A 25,450-nucleotide genomic window follows, 5' to 3' on the forward strand; every position below is an offset into this window, starting at 1 on the left:
GGGCAGGAATGAACAAAACAATGATTTTCTAATTGTTTAGCAGTTAGTTTTCTGCCTAGCAAAGACTGTGTAGTTATACCAGTTCTCACTTTCTTTAAAAAAAAAATATAGTATTTGGAATTCAGTGCATATTAATCTTTAACTCATTTCCTCCAGTTTAAAAAAATAGTGGAAAATTTTATTTACAAAGTATATAGAATTGTATAATGAATTCTCTATCTCAATCAGTTTTGCTACTTATCAACATCCTGCCACGTTGTTTAATCTATACCTCCACCCAACGTCCATGGGCTTTTTTTTTTAAGAATTTATTTTTTACTTATTTTTATTTTTGGCTGTGCTGGGTCTTTGCTGCTGTGCGGGGACGTTCTCCAGTTGTAATGCGCAGGTTTCTCGTTGCAGTGGCTTACTGCGGAGCACAGGCTCTAGGGCACCCGGGCTTCAATAATTGTGGCACACGGGCTCGGTAGTTGAGGCTCGCAGGCGCTGGAGCACAGGCTTGATAGAGTTGTGGCATTGGGGTCAGATGCTCCATGGCACGTGGATCTTCCCAGACTAAGGATCAAACTGGTGTCCCCTGCATCGCAAAGTGGATTCTTAACCACTGAACCATCAGGGAGGCCCTCAATTATTTTTTAAGGTAAATGTTACATATGTTGAGATGTCTAAATATTAACTCAACAATTTTGACAGTGGATACATCTGTGTAACCCATATCACAATGAAAATATAGAACACTTCCATCAGCCCAGAGAGTTCCTTCTCTCTAATTCCAGTCAATTCTTTGTCCTCTCCCTCACTCCAGGCAACCACTGTTGATTTTTTTTTTCAACACAGATTACTTTTACCCATACTATAATTTCATATACATGGAATCATTAAGTATGTACTCTCTTGTCTCGTGCTTTTACTTAGCATAATGTCTGAGCTTCATCTAGCTTGTTGTATATATCAGTGATTGATTCCTTTTTATTGCTGAGAAGTATTCCAGGGTAAAAATATACCATAATTTATTTACTTATTCTCCTGTTGACAGACATTTCATTGTTCCCAGGTTTTAGGTATCATAAATAAGTTAACTTATTATGTTGTAGACATTCTTACACAAGTCTTTTTCTAGATTTGTTTTCATTTCTCTTAAATAAAATACCAAGTTCAGGACAGCACAGTCAAGGGATAGGTGAATGTTTAACTTTATATGAAACTGCCAAACTTTTGAAGTGATATTATTTTACATTCCTACCAGTAATGCATGAGAGTTCTGTTTGCACATCTTAACAAATATTTTCAGCAGTCTATTAAATTTTTGCTTTCCTAGTGGGTGTGTACTGTGTAGCTTCTCATTGCAGTGTTTATTGGTCAATTACGTAGCTTCTTTTGTAAAGCGTCTGTTAAGTGTTTTTGCCAATTTTTAAAATAGGTTGTTTTTTTATTCTTAAGTCATGTATGTGTGTGTATATTAGTCACTCAGTCGTGTCCAACTCTTTTCAATTCCTATGGCCTATAGCTCACCAGGCTCTTTTGTCCATGGACTTCTCCAGGCAAGAATACTGAAGTGTTGCCATTCCCTTCTCCAGGGATCTTCCCAACCCAGGGATCAAACCCAGGTCTCCCACATTGCAGGCAGATTCTTTATCACTTGAGCCACCCCTATCTTGAGTCATAGAAACTCTATATTTTCACACTAGAATTGTCAGATAAATGAATATTTTCTTCCAATCCATGGTTTGCCTGATTTTCAGAGTTATTCTCTTTAAATTTTTATTTTATATTACAGTTGATTTACGATGTTGTATTAGTTTCAGGTATAGCAACATAGCATCACCAGCTCAATGGACATGAGCAAACTCCAGGAGACAGGCGAGGACAGGGAAGCCTGGCACGCTGCAGTCCGTGGGGTTAGAGTCAGACATGACTCAGCAACTGAACAACACCACAGAGCAACGTGATTCAGTTATAAATATACATTTATCCATTCTCTTCCAGATTCTTTTTCTGTATATGTAAGTTATTACAGAATAAAGAGTTCCCTGTGTTATACAGTAAGACCTTGTTTATTATCTATTTTATATATAATTGTATGTATATGTTAATCCCAAACTCCTAATTTATCCCTCCCCTCTAACTTTCCCCTTTGGTAACCATGTTGGTGTTCCAAGTCTAGGAGTCTGTTTGTTTGTAAATAAGTTCATTTGTATCATTTTTTAGATTCCACATATAAGCGATTATCATATGATATTTGTCTTTCTCTTACTTCACTGAGTATGATAATTTCTCACTCCATCCATGTTACTGCAAATGGCATAGTTTCATTATCTTTTATGGCTGAGTAATATTCCATTGTATATATGTACCACATCCTCTTTATCCAGTCCTCTGTCGATGGACATTTAGGCTGCTGCCGTGTGTTGGCTCTTGTGACTAGTGCTGCGATGAACATGGCGTGCACGTATCTTCTCAAATTATGGCTTTTCATGGATAGGAATAGGATTGCTGGGTCACATTGCAACTTCTTTTAGTTTAAGGAAATTCCATACTGTTTACCATAATGGCTGCACCCACATACATTCCCACTAACAGTATAGGAGGGTTCCCTTTTCTCCACACCCTCTCTTAGCATTTATTGTTTGTAGATTTTTTTGATGATGGCCATTGTGACCGTGTGAGGTGATACCTCATGGTTCTTTTGATTAGCATTTCTATAATAATTAGTGACGTTAAACATCTTTTCATGTGCTTTTTGGCCGTCTCTGTCTTCTTTGACGAAATGTCTATTTCGATCTTCTGCCCAGGGTTATATGTTTTCTTGATATTGAGCTGCATGAGCTGTTTGTATATTTTGGAGATTAATCCCTTGTCAGTCACTTCATTTGCAAATATTTTCTCCCATTCTGTGGTTGTCTTTTCGTTTTGTTTATGGTTTCCTTGGATGTGCAAAAGTTTTTAAGTTTAATTAGGCCCCATCTGTTTGCTTTTATTTGCATTACTCTAGGATGTGGCTCCAAAAAGATACTGCTGCAATTTACATCAAAGAGTGTTCTGCCTATTTTCCTCTAAGAGTTTTATAGTATCCAGTCTTATATTTAGGTTGTTAATCTATTTTGAGTTAATTTTTGTGTATGGTGTTAGAGAGTGTTCTAATTTCATTCTTTTACATGTGGCTGTCCAGTTTTCCCAGCACTCCTTAATTTAAGACTGTCTTTTCTCTATTATATATTCTTGCTTCCTTCATTGTAGATTAATTCATCATAGGTGCATGGGTTATTTCTGGGTTTTCTATCCTATTCCATTAGCCTATACTTGTTTTTGTGCCAGTACTGTTTCGATGACTATAGCTTTGTAGTATAGTCTCCAGTCAGGGAGCCTGATTCTTCCAGCTGTTTTTCTTTCTCAGGAATGCCTTGGCTATTTGGGATCTTTTGTGTTTCTATTCAAATTTTAAATTTTTTTGTTCTGGTTTTGTGAAAAAATGCAAATGGTAATTTGATCGGGATTGTACTGAGTCTGTAGATTGCTTTGGGTAGTATAATCATTTTGACAATATTGATTCTTTCAATCCAAAAATATGATTTATCTTGCATTTGTATTATGTTTGATTTCTTTCATCAATGTCTTATAGTTTTCAGAGTATAGGTCTTTTGTCTCCTTGGTAAGTTTGTGTGTGTGTGTGAGTTGCTCAGTCGTGTCCAACTCTTTGCAACCCTAGGGGTAGTCTGTAGTCCCCCAGGGTCCTCTATCCATGGAATTCTCCAGGCAAGAATACTGGAATGGGTTGCCATTCCTTTCTCCAGGGGATCTTCCCAACCCGGGGATAGAACCTGGGTCTCCCACATTGCAGGCAGATTCTTTACTGTCTGAGCCCTGGGTAAGTTTATTCCTGGGCATTTTATTCTTTTTGATGTGATGGTAAATGGGACTGTGTCCATAATTTCTCTTTCTGACTTTTCATTGTTATTGTATAGAAATCAAAAAGATTTCTGTGTATTAATTTTATATCCTGCAACTTCACTTAACTCATTGATGAGCTCTAGTAGTCTTCTGGTAGCATCTTTAGGATTTTCTATATATAGTTCATGCCTTCTGCAAAGAGTGACAGTTTTACTTCTTTTCCAATTTGGATTCCTTTTTATTTATTTTTCATCTGATTGCCATGGCTGCTGCTGCTGCTAAGTAGCTTCAGTCGTGTCCGACCCTGTGCGACCCCATAGACGGCAGCCCACCAGGCTCCCCCGTCCCTGGGATTCTCCAGGCAAGAATACTGGAGTGGGTTGCCATTTCCTTCTCCAATGCTTGAAAGTGAAAAGTGAAAGTGAAGTCACTCAGTCGTGTCCGACTCTTAGTGACCCCATGGACTGCAGCCTACCAGGCTCCTCCATCCATGGGATTTTCCAGGCAAGAGTACTGGAGTGGAGTGCCATTGCCTTCTCCGTTGCCATGGCTAGTACTTTCAAAACTATGTTGAATAAAAGTAGCAAGAGTATACACCCTTGTCTTGTTCACTGTTGAATATGATGCTAGCTGTGGGTTTGTCATATATAGCCTTTATTATTTTGACGTAGGTTCCCTCTATGCTCACTTTCTGGAGAGTTTTTATCATAAATGGGTGGTGAATTTTGTCAAATGCTTTTTCTGCATCGATTGAGATAACCATGTGATTTTTTTTCCTTCACTCTGTTAATGTGTTATAATACACTGACCAGTTTTCATATGTTGAACCATCCTTGCACCCCAGCAATAAATCCTACTTGGTTACGGTGTGTGATCCTATTAATATGCTGTTGAATCTGTTGTGTTTCTATACACTAACAATGAACTATCAGAAAGAGAAAATAGGAAAATAATACCATTTATAATTGTATCAAAAGGAACTAAATACCTAGGAATATATCTAAGGAAGTAAAAGACTTATACTTGGAAAACTATAAGATGCTAATTTAAAGAAATTGAAGATGACACAGAGGGAAAGATATACCATGCTCATGGATTAGAAGAATCAATATTGTTAAAATGACCATATTATACAAGGCAATCTACAGATTCAATACAATCCCTATCAAAATACCAATAGTATTTTTCACACAACTAGAACATCAAATAATTCTAAAATTTGTACAGAAACACAAACAACAGCCAAACAATCTTGAGAAAGAAGAACAGAGCTAGAGTTATCATGCTGCCCGATTTCAAACGATACTACAAAAGCTATACTAATCTGAACAGTAATGGCAGTGGCACAAAAACAGACACACAGATTAATGGAACAGAATAGAGCCCAGAAATGAACCCACACGTACATGGGCAACTAACCTATGACAAAGGAAGCAAGAATATACATTGAGGAAAAGACAGTCTCTGCAATAAATGGTACTGGGAAAACTGAACAACTACATACAAAAAAAAAAAAAAATCAACCTGGACTATTTTCTCACACAATGCACAAAAGTAAATTCAAAATGAATTAAAGACTTAAAGGTAAGAAGACCTGAAACCACAAAACTTCTAAAAGAAAACATAGGCAGTAAACTCTTTCATCACCCTTAGTAATTTTTGTTTTGATATGTTTCCTCAGGCAAGCAAAAGAACAGCAAAAATAAACAAAAGGGACATCAAACTAAAAAGCCTTTGCATAGCAAAGGAAACCATCAACAACATGAAAAGGTCACCTACTAAATGGGAAAAGATATTTGCAAACAAGATCTGATAAGCAGTTACTTAAAAAATATACAAAAACTCATTCAACTCAACATCAAAAAACAAACAACCTGATTTAAAAATGGGCGGAGGATCTGAACAGACATTTTTCCAAAGAAGACACACATATCACACAAGGGCATACTTCACAGGTTTCATAATCAAGTATTAAAATAATCACATATAATAAAAACAAATCACTATCGTAAAAATAAAACACAAGTAATAACAAGTATATTGTAGAAAATTTTAAATGCACAATTTATTTGCTTTATTTACCAACTGGTAAATAAAGATCCAAAGCTACAAAGATACAATGTTTGCCTTTGTGTTTAAGGCAATTTCATTTCTCATCACAGTTACTTTTTCTGATGTTAGAATCAGCATCTTCTGCGTCTTCCCTGTATTTAATTGATCTTTTATGTTTGTCCACTTAGGAACCATAACTTTCTTCATGATCACTGAAGCTCTATAGTATAAAATATCATTGTCTTCATATATTTGAGTAGTATCGATCCCGGTTTTGAAAGTCTCTATGAGCATATCTTGCATAGGTCTTATTATGAGGGATCCTTCCAAAAGGTTCATGGTCATTGAAACAAGACTCAAAAACTTCATCAACAGCTTTCTGAGCTACTTCTTTGCTAATGTTCCTAACAGCCAGGATAGAACGAATGGCTCTGTCTCGCACACAAGTCTATGGAGCAAGAAAGTACATGGCGTTAATCTTTTATGAAAATTTACTCATGAAATAGTAACACTTCACATAATGTCTGAACCACGATCAAAATTAATTTTCTCTCATGTTATTTTATTCATTTCTATCAGTCCAAAAAATAAACATTCAATTATGGAGCATGTTTAGTTCAATCTAAAATTATTCAGGTATAAGAAAGATCTCTTCCTCTCCTCCTTTCTTCTTATCTTTACTAATGATGATAAGTTCTAGGCAATATCTGCTAAACAATAACTCCCAATTTGAAAAATCATTAAAAAGTCTATAAATAAGGTTCTTGTTGAATTTTTTAACTTGAATAAATCTGAAATATACTGCTGTGCCTCTATCAATTTTTCATAGCTGACCATTGTTGGATAACTTTTCCTTTGAGAAGGGCATCTCACCTGGAGGCAACAGGAAACCACACACAAAATTTGAAAGGTTTCTAATTTTTCAGGGGGAAAAAAAAATCAAACAACTTTTTTCTTGGGCACATGCTATACAAAAGCTAGGGCTCTTCTCCCACTGCCTCCACCTATCTTCCATCCTATTGCCAGCTGTATTCATCCACTGCTACTTCCAACCCAAGATAAAAAGAGGAGAGATTTCTCCTTCAAAGACTCTTGGCCCCGGATCACATGCCTTAAACGCATTAGCCTCTTCTCGGAGATGTGCTGATGTGTACCCTGCTTCCACTCTTTCCACTGAGAGCCAGAACATGCTGCCCATTCAAATGCTGCCTGAGCTGACTTCACTAGAAGAGCAGGGATTGGAGGGCACAGAACCCATGTGGCTCAGGACAAGTCAGTAGCACATCACCAAGTGAACCTGGCACAGGCTGAAAGCATAACAGCCTTATCTGAGCAGTCACCCTTCCCAGGCCCCAGGTTTGCCTTCTAACTCCCATTCACTGAGTTCACAGTTTCTCATAGTTCACTGTGACATTCCACCTTCCTCCTCAGCGCTGAGTTGAGTTACTCCACCAAGGACCTTCCTGTTGTTGTTCCAAGCCTGTCCTTTCTACATCCGGTTGAAAGTGCTATCCTGATGCCATGTACCTCACAAATTGGCCCAGCAACCTCTTCCCATAGAAAAGCTCTGACCAGCCTTTCTCCTCAGTGTGGACACAGAGCCCCTTGGTTGCTGTGGGAAGAACTGCTCACATCCTTCACCAGTCCATCAGTTCTAAATTTCCTCTCCCCATGTCCATCTATTGATGACCTTAAAAGCTTTCCAGCAGGATTGATCTTGCCTATAGTTTTCATTTTGCTTTGTTTACAAAATCTCTCAGCTCAGTTCTTCATAATTAAGTCTGTGCCGACCCAAAGCATTGCTGTCCCATCACACAGCCTTTATAAAGGTGCACTAATACACACCGTGCTGCAATGCAGTCTCTGTTCTAACAGGTATTACTTTTTTGTCTCAAGAACAACGACAGTTTGAAAACAGAAGTCCAGGACTGTTAGAATAGAAGTAAGACAGGCTGTGATTTCATTTCCATTCATTATCTACCCATCCAAAATGATCCCATGCGATCATTTCGAAAATCTCTCAGTCACAGAGCTTGCCCATAATTATAAAACATAACTGAATTCCCTCTGTTGGCTTAAGTGATATACCTGTTGTATTCTATTCAAATAATGATTCTTTCACATTTCAAATACTAAATGTACTTTCATTTTTCTATTCATTATTTCCACTCATAGCACTCTTGACAGTTAAGTGATTTCATATGTTAGTTTTTACCTGATGGTGTTGTTTTAATCCAAAATGCAACCTGAATATTTCATTTAAAAGTGAGCAGTCTCCACTAAGGTTAGCAGCTCGAACCTATCACAAAGACAGAAGTCAGACAAAAAGAAAGTAAGCACTTGTGCTCTATACCTTTATATCAACTGATTTTTTTTTATTATAAAAGAATATAAAATTGGCATATTTTTCTGAGGACAGAGTATCTGTAAGATTTTTTAAACTCTATTGACTTAAGAAGTTCTTAAGTTAAGAAAAAGAGCAGAGGGCTTCCCTGATGGCTGAGTACTAAAGAATCTGCTGCCAATACAGGAGACATGGGTTCGATCCCTTGTCCAAGAAGATCCCACATGCTGCGGAGCAACTAATCCCATGCGCCACAATTACTGAGCCTGTGCTCTAGAGTCCAGGAACCGTAAGTACCAAGCCCTTGTGCCATAACTACCAAGGCCCATGCTCTGCAACAAGAGAAGCCACCGCAATGAGAAGCTGGTACACCACAAGCAGAGTTTAGCCCCTGCTGGCTGCAGCTAGAGAAGAGACGGCATAGCAACGAAGATCCAGCACAACCAATAAATAAACAAATAAAGAATTACTGAATTCAGAAAAGCATTTAAAAAAAAAAGACCAGACATCTATAAGCTATGCTACAAAACACCAAATATACTGGGGGGAATCACCTATTCAAAGGGAATTTTCAAAATGTTTCTCTGGAGCCTTAATGACAGAACTAATTTCTTTTGGAACCAAAAGTCAGAGTTGGAATTCTGAGTTAAAGATTATGCTCTCTACAATCTTTACAGATACTCTGTTCTCACTTCTAGAAATGACCAAAAGGACTTCAAGAAAGCATTCTTCCAAAGACTGATTTTCAATGTGAGCATAAAACAGAACATATCAGTACCTAAGACACTCAGGCACACAAACCTCCCAGTCCTCCTAGCCCAAACCACTGAAACTCTCTTGGACCTTCCCTTAAACCCATGTAAGTTCATGACCTTCCTCCAAGGCCTCAACTGGCCTATGGAAAATTAATGGGTACAAGAATCAAGAACATTCCAAACTGGTCATGCTATGAATATGACAGCCTGAAGTTAGTCCATATTTTCTAATTTGACAGCAAATCTTTAAGGTAAGAAGCAGCTTTGTGTATGTGCTCAGTCATGTTCTCCAACTCTTTGTAACCCCATGGACTGTAGTCCGCCAGGCTCCTCTGTCCATGGGATTTTCCAGGCAAGAATACTGGTGTCAGTTGTCATTTTCTTCTCTGAAAAGCAGCTTTAATATGTGAAATAGTTGTGGAACTACCCACATTCTATAGCCAGCCTGGCCACAATTTTGCTCATTCACTGCAATCAGATGGCCCACTTCTTGTTACTCCTATAATAACATAGCTTCATTCCTCTGAGGAGCTCAAAGCACTTAACACACTTTAACTAGCTGCTGCTAAGTCGCTTCAGTCGTGTCCGACTCTGTGCGACCCCATAGATGGCAGCCCAACAGGCTCCGCCGTCCCTGGGATTCTCCAGGCAAGAATATTGGAGTGGGTTGCCATTTCCTTCTCCAGTGCATGAAAGGGAAAAGTGGAAGTGAAGTCGCTCAGTCGTGTCCGACTCCTAGCGACCCCATGGACTGTAGCCCACCAGGCTCCTCCGTCCATGGGATTTTCCAGGCAAGAGTACTGGAGTGGGGTGCCATTGCCTTCTCCGCTTTAACTAGCTAACAGGCATCAATTTTTGTAACACCCAAGAGAGAGAAATATTCAAAAGCTCAGGTTTCAGTCTTTTTCCCAAATCATATGAGTTATAATCAGACGCAGTGAGGCTGCTTATTAATTTCAAGGGAAAGAGAAAATAATCTAAGTTATGAAATATAAGCTTGAAATTTATTAGTTTTTTTTAGCTTCTCAGCACATTGCACACTTCAATTAATGAAATGCAAGTATGAAATACAAATGTCTTTCTAGTAGCATGTGTATTTCTGAAAGCAATCCAATCAACATAGGAAGATAATAATAAATATCTTCTACATTGTGTTTTTCATACTGTTCATGGGGTTCTCAAGGCAAGAATACTGAAGTGGTTTGCCATTCCCTCTCCAGTGAACCATGTTTTGTCAGAACTCTCCACCATGACCCTCCACCTTGGGTGGCCTAACACAACATGGCTTGTCGTTTCATTGAATTAGAGAAGGCTGGGGTCCATGTGATCAGTTTTATTAGTTTTCTGTGATTGTGGTTTTCATTCTGTCTGCCCCCTGATGGATAAGGATAAGAGGCTTCTGGAAACTTCCTGATGGGAGAGACTGACTGAGGGGGAAACTGGGTCTTGTTCTGATGGGCAGGGTCATACTCAGTAAACCTTTAATCTAATTTTCTGTTTGATGGGTGGGGCTGTGTTCCCTCCCTGTTGTTTGATCTGAGGCCAAAACTATGGTGGAGGTAATGAATATAATGGCGACCTCCTTCAAAAGGTCCTGGGCACACACTGCCGTACTCAGTGCCCCCGACCTTGTACCAGGCCACTGCCAACCCATGCCTCCACCAGAGACTCCTGGACACTCATGGGCAAGTCTGGGTCAGTCTCTTGTGGGGTCACTGCTCCTTTCTCCTGGGTCCTGGTGTGCACAAAGTTTTGTCTGTGCCCTCCAAGAGTCTGTTTCCCCAGTCCTGTGTAAGTTCTGGCAGCTCTATGGTGCAGTTAATGGAGACCTCCTCCAAGGGGGCTTGTGCCAAACCCAGGTCTGCTGCACCCAGAACCCCTGCCCCAGCGGCAGGCCACTGCTGACCTGTACCTCCACAGGAGACACTCATACAGCACAGGAGACACTCAAACATTTAATATCATCTTAAATGATCTATATAGCTACTAGCAGGCTGCACATGAGAGAAAGGAAATGTCTCAAAACTCAGAGACTGGCACCAGGCCCCTCACCCACAACATGCATTCTGAGATAACATTGGCACAAGGTGAGTTCTCCTGGGCCATAAAACGATTGACATGAATCTTGAAGAAAGGCAGGTTTCCAAGCAACGACATTCAAACACTCAGGGGCAGGTCTGACTCAGTCTCTGTAGAGTCTCCTGGTGTGCACAAGGTTTTGTTTGAGCCCTCCGAGTGTCTCAGGCAGGTATGGGGTTTGATTCTAAATGCAATTTCACCCCTCCTACCGTCCTGCTGGGGCTTTTCCTTTGCCCTTGGACATGGGTTATAATTTTTTGGTGGGCATTCTCCTGTTGACAGTTGTTCAGCAGCAAGTTGTAATTTTGGAGTTCTCACAGATGAGCGCACGTCCTTCTACTCCGCCATCAAAGATAGGCAAAGATAGGCAAAAAGATAGGACACTGAAAGATGAACTCCCCAGGTCAGCAGGTACCCATATGCTACTAGAGAACAGTGGAGAAATAATTCCAGAAATAATGAAGAGATGGAGCCAAAGAAAAACAACACCAGTTGTGGATGTGATTGGTGACAGAAATAAACTCTAATGCTGTAAAGAACAATATTGCATAGGAACCTGGAATGTTAGGTCCATGAATCAAGGTAAATTGGAAGTGGTCAAACAGGAGATGGCAAGAGTGAACATTGACATTTTAGGAATCGGTGAACTAAAATGGACTGGAATGGGTGAATTTAATTCAGATGACCATTATAAATACTACTGTGGGCAAGAATCCCTTAGAAGAAATGGAGTAGCCCTTATAGTCAACAAAAGAGTCCGAAATGCAGTACTTAGGTGCAATCTCAAAAACGACAGAATGATCTCTGTTCGTTTCCAAGGCAAACCATTCAATATTGCAGTAATCCAAGTCTATGCCCCAACCAGTAATGCCAAAGAAGCTGAAGTTGAATGGTTCTATGAAGACCTACAAGATCTTCTAGAACTAACATCGAAAAAAAATGTCCTTTTCATTATAGGGGACTAGAACGCAAAAGTAGGAAGTCAAGAGATACCTGGAGTAACAGGCAAATTTGGCCTTGGAGTACAGAATGAGCAGGGCAAAGGCTAACAGAGTTTTGCCAAGAGAACGTACCCTCTTCCAACAACACAAGAGAAGACTCTACACATGGACATCACCAGCTGGTCAACACCAAAATCAGATTGATTATATTCTTTGCAGCCAAAGATGGAGAAGCTCTATACAGTCAGCAAGAACAAGACCAAGAGCTGACTGTAGCTCAGATCATGAACTCCTTAGTGCCAAATTCAGACTTAAATTGAAGAAAGTAGGAGAAACCACTAGACCATTCAGGTATGACCTAAATCAAATCCCTTATGATTATACAGCGGAAGTGATAAAGAGATTCAAGGGATGAGAACTGACAGAGTGCCTGAAGAACTATGGATGGAGGTTCATGACATTGTTCAGGAGGCAGGGATCAAGACCATCCCCAAGAAAAAGAAATGCAAAAAGGCAAAATGGTTGTCTGAGGAGGTCTTACAAATAGCTGAGAAAAGAAGAGAAGCTAAACGCAAAGGAGAAAAGGATAGATATGCTCATTTGAATGCAGGGTTCCAAAGAATGGCAAGGAGAGATAAGAAAGCCTTCCTCAGTGATCAATGCAAAGAAACAGGAAAACAAAAGAATGGGAAATACTAGAGCTCTCAAGAAAATTAGAGATACCAAGGGAACATTTCATGCAAAGATGGGCACAATAAAGGACAGAAATGGTATGGACCTAACAGAAGCAGAAGATTTAAGAAGAAGTGGCAAGAATACACAAAAGAATTATACAAAAAAGATCTTCATGACCCAGATAATCACGATGGTGTGATCACTCACCTAGAGCCAGATATCCTAGAATGTGAAGTCAAGTGGGCCTAAGGAAGTATCACTATGAACAAAGCTAGTGGAGGTGATGGAATTCCAGTTGAGCTATTTCAAATCCTAAAAGATGATGCTGTGAAAGTGCTGCACTCAATATGCCAGCAAATTTGGAAAACTCAGCAGTGGCCTCAAGACTGGAAAAGGTCAGTTTTCATTCCAATCCCAAAGGAAGGCAATGCCAAAGAATGCTCAAACTACCTACAATTGCACTCATCTCACACACTAGCAAAGTAACGCTCAAAATCCTCCAAGCCAGGCTTTAAAAGTACATGAACCGCGAACTTCCAGATGTTCAAGCTGGTTTTAGAAAAGGCAGAGGAACCAGAGATCAAATTGCCAACATCCACTGGATCATCGAAAAAGCAAGAGAGTTCCAGAAAAACATCTACTTCTGCTTTACTGACTAAGCCAAAACCTTTGACTGTGTAGATGACAACAAACCGTGGAAAATTCTTAAAGAGATGGGAATACCAGACCACCTGACCTGCCTCCTGAGAAATCCGTATGCAGGTCAGGAAGCAACAGTTAGAACTGGACATGGATCAGCAGACTGGTTCCAAATAGGAAAAGGAGTATGTCAAGTCTGTATATTGTCACCCTGCTTATTTAACTTATATGCAGAGTACATCATGAGAAACACTGGGCTGGAGGAAGCACAAGCTGGAATCAAGATTGCCGGGAGAAATATCAGTTACCTCAGATGTGCAGATTACACCACCCTTATGGCAGAAAGCGAAGAACTAAAGAGCCCCTTAAAATGAAAGTGAAAGAGGAGAGTGAAAAAGTTGGCTTAGAACTCAACATTCAGAAAACTAAGATCATGGCATCTGGTCCCATCACTTCATGGCAAATAGATGGGGAAACAATGGAAACAGTGACAGACTTCATTTTTTTGGGCTCCAAAATCACTGCAGATGGTGACTGCAGCCATAAAATTAAAAGACGCTTGCTCCTTGGAAGAAAAGCTACGACTAAACCAGACAGTATATTAAAAAACAGAGACATTACTTGGCCAACAAAGGTCCATCTAGTCAAAGCCATGGTTTTTCCAACAGTCATGTATGGATGTGAGAGTTGGACTATAAAGAAAGCAGAGTGCCAAAGAATTGATGCTTTTGAACTGTGGTGTTGGAGAAGACTCTTGAGAGTCTTTTGCACTGCAAGGAGATCCAACCAGTCTATCATAAAGGAAAGCAGTCCTGAATATTCATTTGAAGGACTGATGTGAAGAACTGCCTCACTGGGAAAGACCCTGATAATGGGAAAGACTGAAGGTGGGAGGAGAAGGGGACAACAGAGGATGAGATGGTTGGATGGCATCACCAACTCGATGGACATGAGTTTGAGTAAACTCCGGGAGTTGGTAATGGACAGGGTAGCCTGGAAAGCTGCAGTCCATGGGGTCAAAAGAGTTGGACACGACTGAGTGACTGAACTGAACTGATGTTGTATGTTTGAAATGAACTGTTTTATTCTAGGGAAAGCTAGCAACTTTACCTGTGGAAGGCAGCACAGCAAACGCATCAAGAACCTTGACTGTAATCTTGCCTCTGCCACTTAACTAACTATGGTATCTAAACAACTGCCTCACTTTTCACATAAATAAAATGGGAATAACAGTATCTACCTCAAAGGATTGTTGTGAAGATTAAATAAGAATCCATAAACAGAACAGTGTTAGGCACACAGCCCTCAGTAAATGTCAACTATAAATTTTATGATATAGGAAATGTTTATTCCATAGGAAAAATAGTTTTTTAATATTATAATTAGTCATAGTCATTAATAGTCAAATCACTATTATTAGGATTTAAAGGTTATATTTAAGACAAAAATTGTATTCAATAGTTAAAAATGGAAATCGAAGACTAACGTGGAGTTATGACAAGAAAACGAATATGTTTAAATAAATCATACTTGAATAAAATGTTCAAACACACAATGTTCAGGGTGGTGGGGAAGTATCTTCTAGAATAAAACTTACCTCAGAGCAGGCCAAGTGTCTGACATTGGTGAACCAGTTGACGTGAGCACGACAATGATCGAACGCGTGAATGAGCTCGTGGGTGACCACTCTGTTCATATGGGCCTGATTACGGATATTATTCTGGCACAGAACAATCTAAGAGGCACCAAAACGAGAGAAGTTCAGTTATTTCTAAGAGCTACTCTCATTTCGTAAGATTCCACCTTCACTCTCACCTGAGGGGGCTCAGTACATGGAAAGCCTCACCTACTCTTCTCTATCGAGCCCACATCCACCCCACAATCAAGGCCCAGTCTTCTCCATACATGCCAGGAAGCCTTCCCCAAGGGCACTCCTCTCCTTGGACTGCACAGCACTTAGTTTAAGGACATTTATTCACATACCATCCTCGCTGCGTGGACTCCACCAGCCTGTCTTGGACTCTACAGTCTTAATAATATTTAAGCGTGGACCTTGGAATGAAGAAGAGATTCAAATTCCAGCCCCACTCCTTACTAAGCCAGTGACCTTGGGCAAGTTTCTTAAGCTTTCTGTGCCTCAGTTTCCTCAACTATTAAAAGGAGATGACTTACCTACCTCATAGAACTGTGAGAATTAAACGAGAATATATGTAAAATGCTTCTTATCAAGTTTCTGAATGAGCAATGAATCAACAATGAATGACCACACTGTCCCATTCTACACAGGAAAAGTCCTCAGAAAGACCTTCAGAAAGAAGTGCAAAAAGCCAACAGCACACTGAGCAGGAGGACCCTATAAGAATAACAAAGGCATGAGGGGTCCTAATAATAGTTTCTATTTACTTTGTACTTACTATGTGCCAGACACTGGGACATGTCACAGGTATTTTATATATATTCATTCAACATTCATTTATTCAACTAATATTTATCAAGACCTATTAGATTTACAGTCTACAAATGGAGATAGAAATTAATCAAATATTTACCAAAATGTTTGAGCACATGCAATAACAGTTGTTATGAGTACATACAATGGAGTACCTGACCTGATCTGCAAGGTTGGGAAATAGTTCTCTGCAGAAGGAATGTTACAACTGGGATCTCATGGATGGATGAACAGGAGTTAAATTTGAGGAGAAGGGAAGGGAGCATTCCAGAGAGAGAATAATACACGCAAAGGGTAGGGGGAGGGTTGAAGGACAAGAATGTTTGAGAAGGTGAAGGTAGGCCTATAGGACTGAAGCACAAAGTTGGAGGTGGCAGGCATGAGGCAGGGCCGGTGAGGTCATCAGGGCCAAGTCACTCTTTATCCTGACAGCAATGGGAAGTCACTTAAAGGGAACAGTGAAACGGGGTGTTTTATTTTGCTTTCATCCTTTTGACCACAGTTGGAAAAATAGGCATAAGATGATCCAAACTGGATGCAGAGAGACTAACTGAATGAGAATAAAGTATTCTAGGCAAGAGACGGAGAAAGCAATGGCATCCCACTTCAGTACTCTTGCCTGGAAAATCCCATGGACGGAGGAGCCTGGTAGGCTACAGTCCATTGGGTCACTAAGAGTTGGACACAACTGAGTGACTTCACTTTCACTTTTCCCTTTCATGCACTGGAGAAGGAAATGGCAACCGACTCCACTATTCTTGCCTGGAGAATCCCAGGGATGGCGGAGCCTGGTGGGCTGCCGTCTGTGGGGTCGCAAAGAGTCGACTGAAGTGACTTAGCAGCAGCAGCAGCAGCAGCAGGCAAGAGATAATAGTGCCCAAGGTAGGGTGGTGGAAGCCTAAAAGGTATTTAGGAGGTAGACTGCACAAAATTTGGTGCTGGATAGAAAATGAGAAGGGAATCAGAGGTATCAAGGATGACCCCTAAAGTTCTACCTTGGAAAATAGGATGGATGGTGGTACCATTCACTGAGATGCAAAACTAAAAGACCAGGATGGGTGGAGATGGAGGATGATAAAAATCATCAATTTGGATTTGGACATGTCAGGTCTGAGGTGCCTTTAAAACTTCCAAGTGTAGGTGTGCAGTGAACACTTGGCTCTACGGATGTGAAGTTCAAGACAGAGTTCTGACCTAGCAAAACAAATTAGATCGCCTTGGCAGAGTGCCGGAAAGAAAAGAAGGGGCTGTAACACTCTGGATTAAGGGACTTCAGCATTTAAGGGCTGGTACAGGAAGCTGAGCTACCAAAGGAGCAACCGCAGGAGTGCTGCATACTGGAAACCACAGCAAGAAAGTGGCATTAGCTGTTCAAGTCAAGTGAATGCATGAGATATGAGCCAGCATTCCACTCTAGGCAGAGACCCTGTAGTAATTCCTGCCTGTGTGCTTCAGGAGAGAAGGTGAAGAATTCACAGCAGCATTGCTTATAATAATAAAGTTGGAAATGACATTAGAGAGAGTAAACTCTACCACAGACATACAGTGGAATAATATACACAACAGTGACACTAAATAAACCAGGGATGCATACAAGACAGAAGAATCTCACAATGTTGTACAAAAGAATTAAATTACAGAGGACTATACCCTGTATAATTTCATAAAATGACCGAGTATTACATATAGCCCCAAGTATATATCAAGCTTAAAAGGAGGCAACAAAGGACTTTCCTGGTGGTCCAGTGGCTAAGACTCCATGCTCCCAATGCAGGGGTCCGGAGTTCGATCCCTGGTCAGGGAACTAGATCCCACATCCCACAACCAAAGGTTTTACAGGCCGTAACTAAAGATCCCACATTTTGCAATGAAGATGAAAGATCTCACTTACCACAACTAAGACCTGGTGCAGCCAAATAAATAAATTTTTTTAAAACTTAAAAGCAGGCAACTACATGACACATTGTTTGACTGTATACATAGATGTTAAAACCATTCAGACAAGCAGGGAATGATTATCACGAAAGTCAAAAATAAGGAAGGGGGGCTATGATCCCAGAAGGGGCACACAGGCTTCTAAAGTCCCAGCAGGATTTTATTTCTCAAATCTGTGTGGTAGTTATACAGATGTTCATTTTATTATTATGACTGGAAGCATACATTTAGGTTTGTTATTCTTCTGTATGAATGAGATATTTTACAACAAAAATTTTAATTAAAAAGAAAAGAGTTCCCAACTGTGTAAAACACTGCTGAGAAATAATATGAAGATTCAAAATATGCACTCTATTTAACCCCAAAAGGGAATGAACTCACCAGGACCCACCTGGAGAGCTACAGGTGTTACAGTTATCAATTTACAAATGAGGACTGGATAAGAAAACTGTAGTACATATATACAATGGAATATTACTCAGTCATTAAAAAGAATGCATTTGAATCAGTTCTAAAGAGGTGGATGAAACTGGAGTCTATTATACAGAATGAAGTAAGTCAGAAAGAAAAACACCAATACAGTATACTGATGCATATATATGGAATTTAGAAAGATGGTAACGATGACCCTATATGTGAGACAGCAAAAGAGACACAGATGTAAAGAACAGTATTTTGGACTCTGGGAGACGGCGAGGGTGAGATGATTCGAGAGAATAGCACTGAAACATGTATATTATCATATGTGAAACAGATCTCCAGCCCAGGTTCAATGCATGAGACAGGTGCTCAGGGCTGGTGCACTGGGATGACCCTGAGGGATGGGATGGGGAGGGAGATGGGAGGGGGTTCAGGATGGGGAACACATGTACACCCATGGCTGATTCATGTCAGTGTATGGCAAAAACCACTACAATATTGTAAAGTGATTAGCCTCCAATTAAAATAAATAAATTTTTTTTAATTTACAAATGAGGAAACTGAGAATAAAATGAATAACTTGCCCAAGCACCACAGCTAATAAGCAGGGGAATAAGGATTTGAACTCAAAGTCTATCTGACTCCAAAACTCAGACACTTCACCTCTCTGCTATGTTGCTCTTTCCCATGATTTCCCTGAAACAGCTATAAATAACCAAAATACACATAAAGTCCCCTAGCAGGAAACAATTAAATGTAGTTAAATGTGTGTTATATACTCATGATGGAATCAGTGACATACAACACTTATATTTGCCCTCATCACATGACATATCCATCTACCACCTCGAGACTCTGTCAGAACCCCCCACTGACTTAAAACTAACATGTGTTAACTTGAGTGCACTTTACAAGAGAAATCTCATTTAATTCTCATAACCATTCTGTGAGATAAATACAACCATTACCCATATTTTACAGATGAGAAAACTCACTCTCCTCATCAAAAATTCTCAAAGATGCATCACTTCCCACTGTATAAAGATGAAACTCTTTATCCTGACATCCAAAGCCCCCCACCATATAGCAGCTGAACTACACAACATCCCCTATGGTAACCAGATCCACCTCCAAGAGTTTAACCTGCCTCAAATTCTATCATTGTCTGCATTCACGTCTTGTCTCCCCTGTGAGATGTAAGGACTTTAAGGGTCAGAATCTCGACTAACTCATTTTTTTTTCAATCCTTCACAAAGTCTACCAAGTAGAATGCCCGGCATGTGGAAGGCACTCCGCAAACACGAGGAGAACTGGAGAAAGGAAACAACTTGGTAAAACACCTACCTGAGACACGGAAGCGTCAAAACCTCCACTGACATTTCCATTACAGTCTTCACAAGAAAAGTGTCTGTCTTTGTTAACAGCACTAGAAGGCAAGAATGGATTAAAGAGACAACGTCCAGAAGCAGCGTCCATGGGGCACAGCCCTGGGCCAGGAGATCCGGATCACCCATATCTCCACCACTGCCACACAGGACACCTTGGGAAAGCAACTGAACACCTTCAGCACTTAGTTCTCTCATCTGTAAAATAAGGAAACTGTCTTTGCAAAATCGATCCCAGTTCAAAGGCTATGCCGTGAGTCCATAAAGCATTGGCTCAACTAATGAAGATCACATTGCAAATATGCTGGTGTTTCTGCCCTTGGGCCAGAATGTTAAGAAGGGGAGCTCAGAAGTCACTTTTTCTGATCCCCTCAAAGTAGAACGACACCTGGAAGGCTACTGCCTGCATAACAAACTGAGACTTCTTTTCCATTAAGGATAATGCTGAGACTGGCAAGTGGAAAAACCAGGTTTGGTAATTACTTACGAGAAAGATTTTAAGAATTGTCTTTACTAAATACCTGAGGTGAATGGTGGAGCCAGAGATGTGGAGTTAGTGCAGAAGAGGTCCGGAGAGAACAAGGCCTGCCTGGAGAAAACGCGGCCAACCACCATCACCACCACCTACCATATGGAAAGGGCTTTGCGGCCTGAAGTGAAAAATCTGAAGTAGTTCCAGTTTGCGGGGGATGGGGGAGAAAGGGGTGGTTTGTTTTCAGCAGTCAGAATATAGAGTAGCACTTTAAAAAGATTTACTTACCAACCTGAATGCTTCATGGCATCAAGTAGAAGTTTGACATATGGATCTAGAAAGATATTGATTCAATTACATATGGTAATTAGAAAAAAAAGCAGCAATTAAATTATCCAAATATTACAAAAGAAGATATTATAAAAGAAAAAAAATACTTCTCAAATCTTAGTAAAGTAATACTAATATCTAATTTTAAGTAATACTAATTAGTAATTCGTAACAATTTTAAGTAATACTAATATCTTAAAATTGATTAAAAAATGAATACAAAAAGATAAGCTTCAATTAACATAAAACCAAGTCTTTAATGGAATGAAACACTGACAGAAATACCAAAATGTGTACCACCAAACACCTTAGATAATATCAAATATGTTTCTCAGTTAAATGATCAAACACAATGTGTTAAAATAGATACCAAAAAACTGAGGGAATGTATATGTACAAAATATACCAACATGACTGTGGTCATAGGCACAGAAACGAACAGCAGCATAGTATCCAGATTAGAGGAAGGCAGTAAGTGGCCCACTGTGGTCTGCCCTCATCTGTACACAGCATCCCATTCTGAGTACCACACTCTAAACAGGACCTGCCAACCAAAGCTGTTCCACTGGGGAAGATGACTGGAATAGTTCAGGGCTATGTTCCACAGGAAGCAAGGAAGGGATTTGTAGATTTGGAAAGGAGAAAGAAGATATACAGATGGCCAACAGGCACATGCAAAGATGTTCAACATCTCTAGTTATTAAAGAAATGCAAATCAAAACTACAATGAGATATCACCTCACACCGGTCAGAATGGCTATCATCAAAAAATCCACAAACAACAAATGGTGGAGAGGGTGTGGAGAAAAGGGAACCCTCCTGCACTGTTGATGGGAACGTAAATTGCTACAGCCGCGATGGAGAACAGTACAGATGTTCCTTAAAAAACTAAAAATAGAGCTACCACATGACCCTGCAATCCCACTCCAGGGCATACATCTGGAGAAAACCATGTTGCCAAAGGATACACGCACCCCAATGTTCATTGCAGCACTGTTTACAAGAGCCAAGACATGGAAGCAACCTCAATGTCCATTGACAGAGGAGTGGATAAAGAAGATGTGGTACATATATACAATGGAATATTACTCAGCCACTAAAAAGAATGAAATAATGCCATTTGCAGCAACATGGATGGACCTAGAGAGTGTCATACTGAGTAAAGTAAGTCAGAGAAGGAGAAATATCATACGACGTCCCTTATATATGGAATCTAAAAAGAAACAATACAAATGAACTTAAAAACAGAAAGACTCACAGACAGAAAACAAACTCATGGTTGTGGGGCAGAGTGGGGGTGTGGGAACGGATAGTTAGGGACTTCGGGAAGGTCATGTACACACTGCTATATTTAAAATGGATAACCAACAAAAACCTATTGTATAAGCACATGGAACTCTGCTCACTGTTACTTGCCAGCTTAGATGGGAGAGGAGTTTGGAGGAGAATGGATACATGTATATGTATGGCTGAGTCCCTATGCTGTCCACCTGAAATTATCACAACATTGTTAATTGGCTATACCTCAACACAAAATAAAAAGTTTCAAGTTAAAAAAAAAGATTTAACTAAGGCCACAATAATTTCAAGTATCCGAAGGGGTGTCGTGTGGGAATAGATTCTGCCAACATTTCTTCAGAGAGCAGAACAAGGACCAAAGGGCAGAAGTTACATGGGACACATTTCAACTCGGCATGAGAAAGGGTTTTTCCAACAATTACAGCAGTCGATACAAGAGCCTGGTAGCCTCAAAGGGCTTCAAATATAACCTGTTTCAACAGAGGTCTAAAACACTCTGGTCAATTGATGGCACAGAGGTTTCTGGTCAGTGATGGGGGTGAAAAGGCCTAGACAACTCTAGAGCCCCCCATCACCACTTCTAAGAATCTATGAGCCTGTTCAAATTACAGGAAAATATAAGGAACCCAAGTGCCTCTAACATCAACTTTTCACATAGATGTCTTGTCTGAGAATATAAATGCACAGCAAATTACGTGACATAAGTAAAAAAAAAAAAGACGACGACGAAGAAGATATTATGGTTTTCAAATGCTGAAAGCAAAAACAGGTGAGTAAAAGTATTGTTGGATGAGAAAGTTAGGTACTGGTTACTGCTTTTCTAACCTGACCCCTCTTAAAGAGTGTTAACAGTAAAACAATTATTATTAATAAATACTACTTAGTGTATATCAAGTATCAGGCACAATACTAAGTGCATTATTACTGAAGCAACTGAGAGTTTTACAGAGCAGGGTTCAAAAGTCTAGTGTCCTCTTTAAAAGAAAAAAATGCTGGGAGCACATTGGTTTGGTTCTTCAAAAAAGGACCTGCAGTATTTAGAATGGATGTGCTTTGGAGAAAAATAAAACAAATGTCTCCCTTGAGGCCTGATCTCTTCCATCACACCCGTCCCAGGGATAGGATTTTAAAGCTGCAGGTTGATGCTTTAATACACTAACAGGTTCTCCAGCAGCATTCCCCGTGGAAGGTTGAAGCGGGTTAATTCCTACTGGGACTCAAGTTCAGCACCTGGCCCTTCTCACTTCCTATCTCAATTCTTCCTCCACTTTTTGGCTCTTCCACTGTAAGAACAGCTACAGTTTCTTTATTCAGCTCCTGATACAGTGGCACTTTACACTTATAAAACCTATTCCTCACAACAACCCTAAAAGAGGTACTTTCACCCCTTCCCATCTACCTTTTCCTTTCCTGATAAAGACAGACAGGATCAGAGAGTTAAATCACTCTTCCATCTGTAACAAGGAAAGGGATCAAAATTTAAACCCACGCCTAAATCTGCAGCCCATGTCCTTTCCACCATTCTACTCTGGAACATCTTAAAGGCAGGGTCCCAACTACTCTCTGTATTTGCCCAAAGCAGAACATAGGAGGCATTCGATACATATTCGCAAAGTAAATACAATGTCATCATTCCCCTCTACTCCCCTTTCTCCTCCCCTGATTCCTGGAGATGCAGGTAATCTCAAGAAGGATGGAAAACTCACTGAGTGGTTGACTTTTGAACTGTCACTGGCCAGCTATGAAACAATAATCTTATTTTGGGACAACCAAGTCTGTCTTTGATTCTCTTAATATATCTAAAGTAAACTTGGGAAGTCTAGGGCCTTGTAAAAAAGTTAAGAAATCTCTAGTGCAATGTTCCTGGATTTAGAAACTGGTCAGCAGACGGTGTCCCTATGTAACCCACAGCAATGGTTCTTAACCTTTTCAGGGTCATGGGCATCTCAGAACATCATGGGGCTATGAACTCTCTCCCCAGAAAAGTGCCCTTAGGAGCATACAAACAGGAGTTTCGCAGTCCATGTCAGAAGTTTCCACACTCTGAAGTCCATCCATGTATGAAGGTTAAGAACCCTTTTCAACAAAGAGTAGGACTGCAAAACTGCCTTTGCACTGCCAGCAGCAGTGAACCAGGACGAAACAGGGCAGGGCACAACCCTTAAAGAATGACAGAGCTGTTGTGGACATGACATAAAATGGTTAGAATCAATTAGGCCCAAGACGGCAGAAGATCCAACTTTCAGTAGATCTTGAGCCTGATTATATGCTTATTTTAATTTATCAGCATGCTAAATGACACATTGCACAGCAGTTCCGAGGCTAACCATAAAAGGCCAAACAGTGGGCTCTGGCCCAAGTCCTGGAAATCCCCACCCTGTCTCCAAAATAGTTGGAATAATCCTCCCCCTCATTAGCCTATGAAATTACCCAGCCCATAAAAACTAACCAGCCCATATATCCAGGCACCGCCTTCTGTCTTTGGTATGTGGATCTCCCAGGGCCTCCCCACTTCTGAGACAGCCCACACACTGTCTATGCAGTTTGTATCTCTCTCAATAAATCTACTTTTTACCTATCATTTTGCCTCCTGCTCAATTCCTACTACAGTGAGACATAAAGAATCTGAACTTCCTGCGACCAGGTGTGCGATTTCAATTAAAAGACAGCAGGTTCCGGTCCCAGCGTGCAGGGCTCAAGTCCCAATCTGAGTTTTAGCTGGGTTCAAATCCCATCTGAGTTGCGCAGTTACAGCAGGTATGCTTTAATTAACGTAGCTCTTTAAAACTGCTTCACCTGGACTCTCCAATCCCCATATCACTGCACAATTTACCTACGAAATGAGAGGATCTGTCAGAGTATGACGGAAAGGGCTAACTCCTAACCCGACTCCTCATTCACGCCACAGGCAAAAGAAGTCCTGAAAGGGGCCTCAGCGCCTTCTCTGATCGAAACTGAGGCTCAGCCCCTCACACTCACCCCACGATGCCGAATCTGCCTTAACTCTGCCCTTGGGGCTAGAACCCGGCCCCTGCCACACCTGAGCCGAACCCGGAGACCCCTAGCGGAGGGGTGCGGAGGCGCCTCCCCGCCCGCCCGGTCTCAGACCCCACCCCGCAGACGCCCAGCCCCCGGGTCGCGGCTCCTACTTGTCGCCAACGTCTTCAAGAGCATAAGCTGGCACTTCTGGTTGTTGGTGAAGAAACTGGAGAAGAACCCTTGCTGTGGCTTCCCCTGAGCCAGCCGCTCGGAGAAGACTTGGCACCCGACGTGTTGCTGCTGCAGCTGCTCCCCTGCCGTGGGGCCCGGCTCGCGCTCATCCGGAGCTTCTGCCATGCTGCCCACGGACTTTGCCGCGGCTTCTTCCTCCCGCTTCGGACGGCGGAGGGTGAGCGAGGGAAAGGTAACCTCCCTCCCACCGCCCAGGCCCTCCCTCTGCCAGGCCGAACCGGCGCCAGCCCGGCCGCCGTCGCTGGGCGGGCCCAAGGACGTACAGTCGCTGGGGTCTGCAATCCAGGACACGGACGGAGTGCCGGGCAGGAAGCGCAGGGCGCGGCGACGGTAACGGGGCGGGGCGGCGAGTGCTGGGCGGGGTGACGGTTGCTGGGCGGGGCTAGAGGGGCGGGGCCAGGCGCCAGCTGGCTGAGCAGGCCTGCACTCTCGCAGAATGCAGCCGGCCCGCTGTGGGCTTCGCCGCTTCCTCTCGGCGTGCTTGCGAGATCCCCACAAGCCTTGTTTCGCAGCCCCCCTTCCTCGTGCACACTCCTGCCTTACCTCCTGACCAGTG

The 25,450-nt window shown here is 41.2% G+C and overlaps 1 protein-coding gene across 9 annotated transcripts; it reads right to left on the minus strand.

Annotated features, from left to right (window-relative positions):
• Nucleotides 1-5,928: 5,928 nt before the first annotated feature.
• ATP23 (ATP23 metallopeptidase and ATP synthase assembly factor homolog) lies at nucleotides 5,929-25,194 on the minus strand. 9 transcript variants are annotated; one of them, XM_081594159.1, is made up of 7 exons: nucleotides 25,158-25,194; nucleotides 24,813-25,035; nucleotides 20,323-20,368; nucleotides 19,522-19,603; nucleotides 14,971-15,108; nucleotides 8,156-8,239; nucleotides 5,929-6,388 (listed from the first exon to the last, which is right to left on the minus strand). In XM_081594159.1, exons 2-7 carry the CDS (start codon nucleotides 24,997-24,999, stop codon nucleotides 6,185-6,187), a joined length of 741 nt encoding a protein of 246 aa, XP_081450285.1. In that variant the 5' UTR covers nucleotides 25,000-25,035; nucleotides 25,158-25,194; the 3' UTR covers nucleotides 5,929-6,184. The 9 variants fall into 9 exon arrangements, with proteins under 9 accessions (XP_081450285.1, XP_081450287.1, XP_081450290.1 ...); XM_081594161.1 differs by having other exon boundaries at nucleotides 19,522-19,760; XM_081594164.1 differs by lacking the exon at nucleotides 19,522-19,603 and adding exons at nucleotides 15,357-15,425; nucleotides 20,084-20,212 and having other exon boundaries at nucleotides 24,813-25,194.
• Nucleotides 25,195-25,450: the final 256 nt, after the last annotated feature.

Source organism: Giraffa tippelskirchi, chromosome 4, assembly GCF_054371585.1.
Source record: "Giraffa tippelskirchi isolate mGirTip1 chromosome 4, T2T-mGirTip1v1.2.pri, whole genome shotgun sequence".
In the NCBI taxonomy this organism is placed as follows: Eukaryota; Metazoa; Chordata; class Mammalia; order Artiodactyla; family Giraffidae; genus Giraffa; species Giraffa tippelskirchi.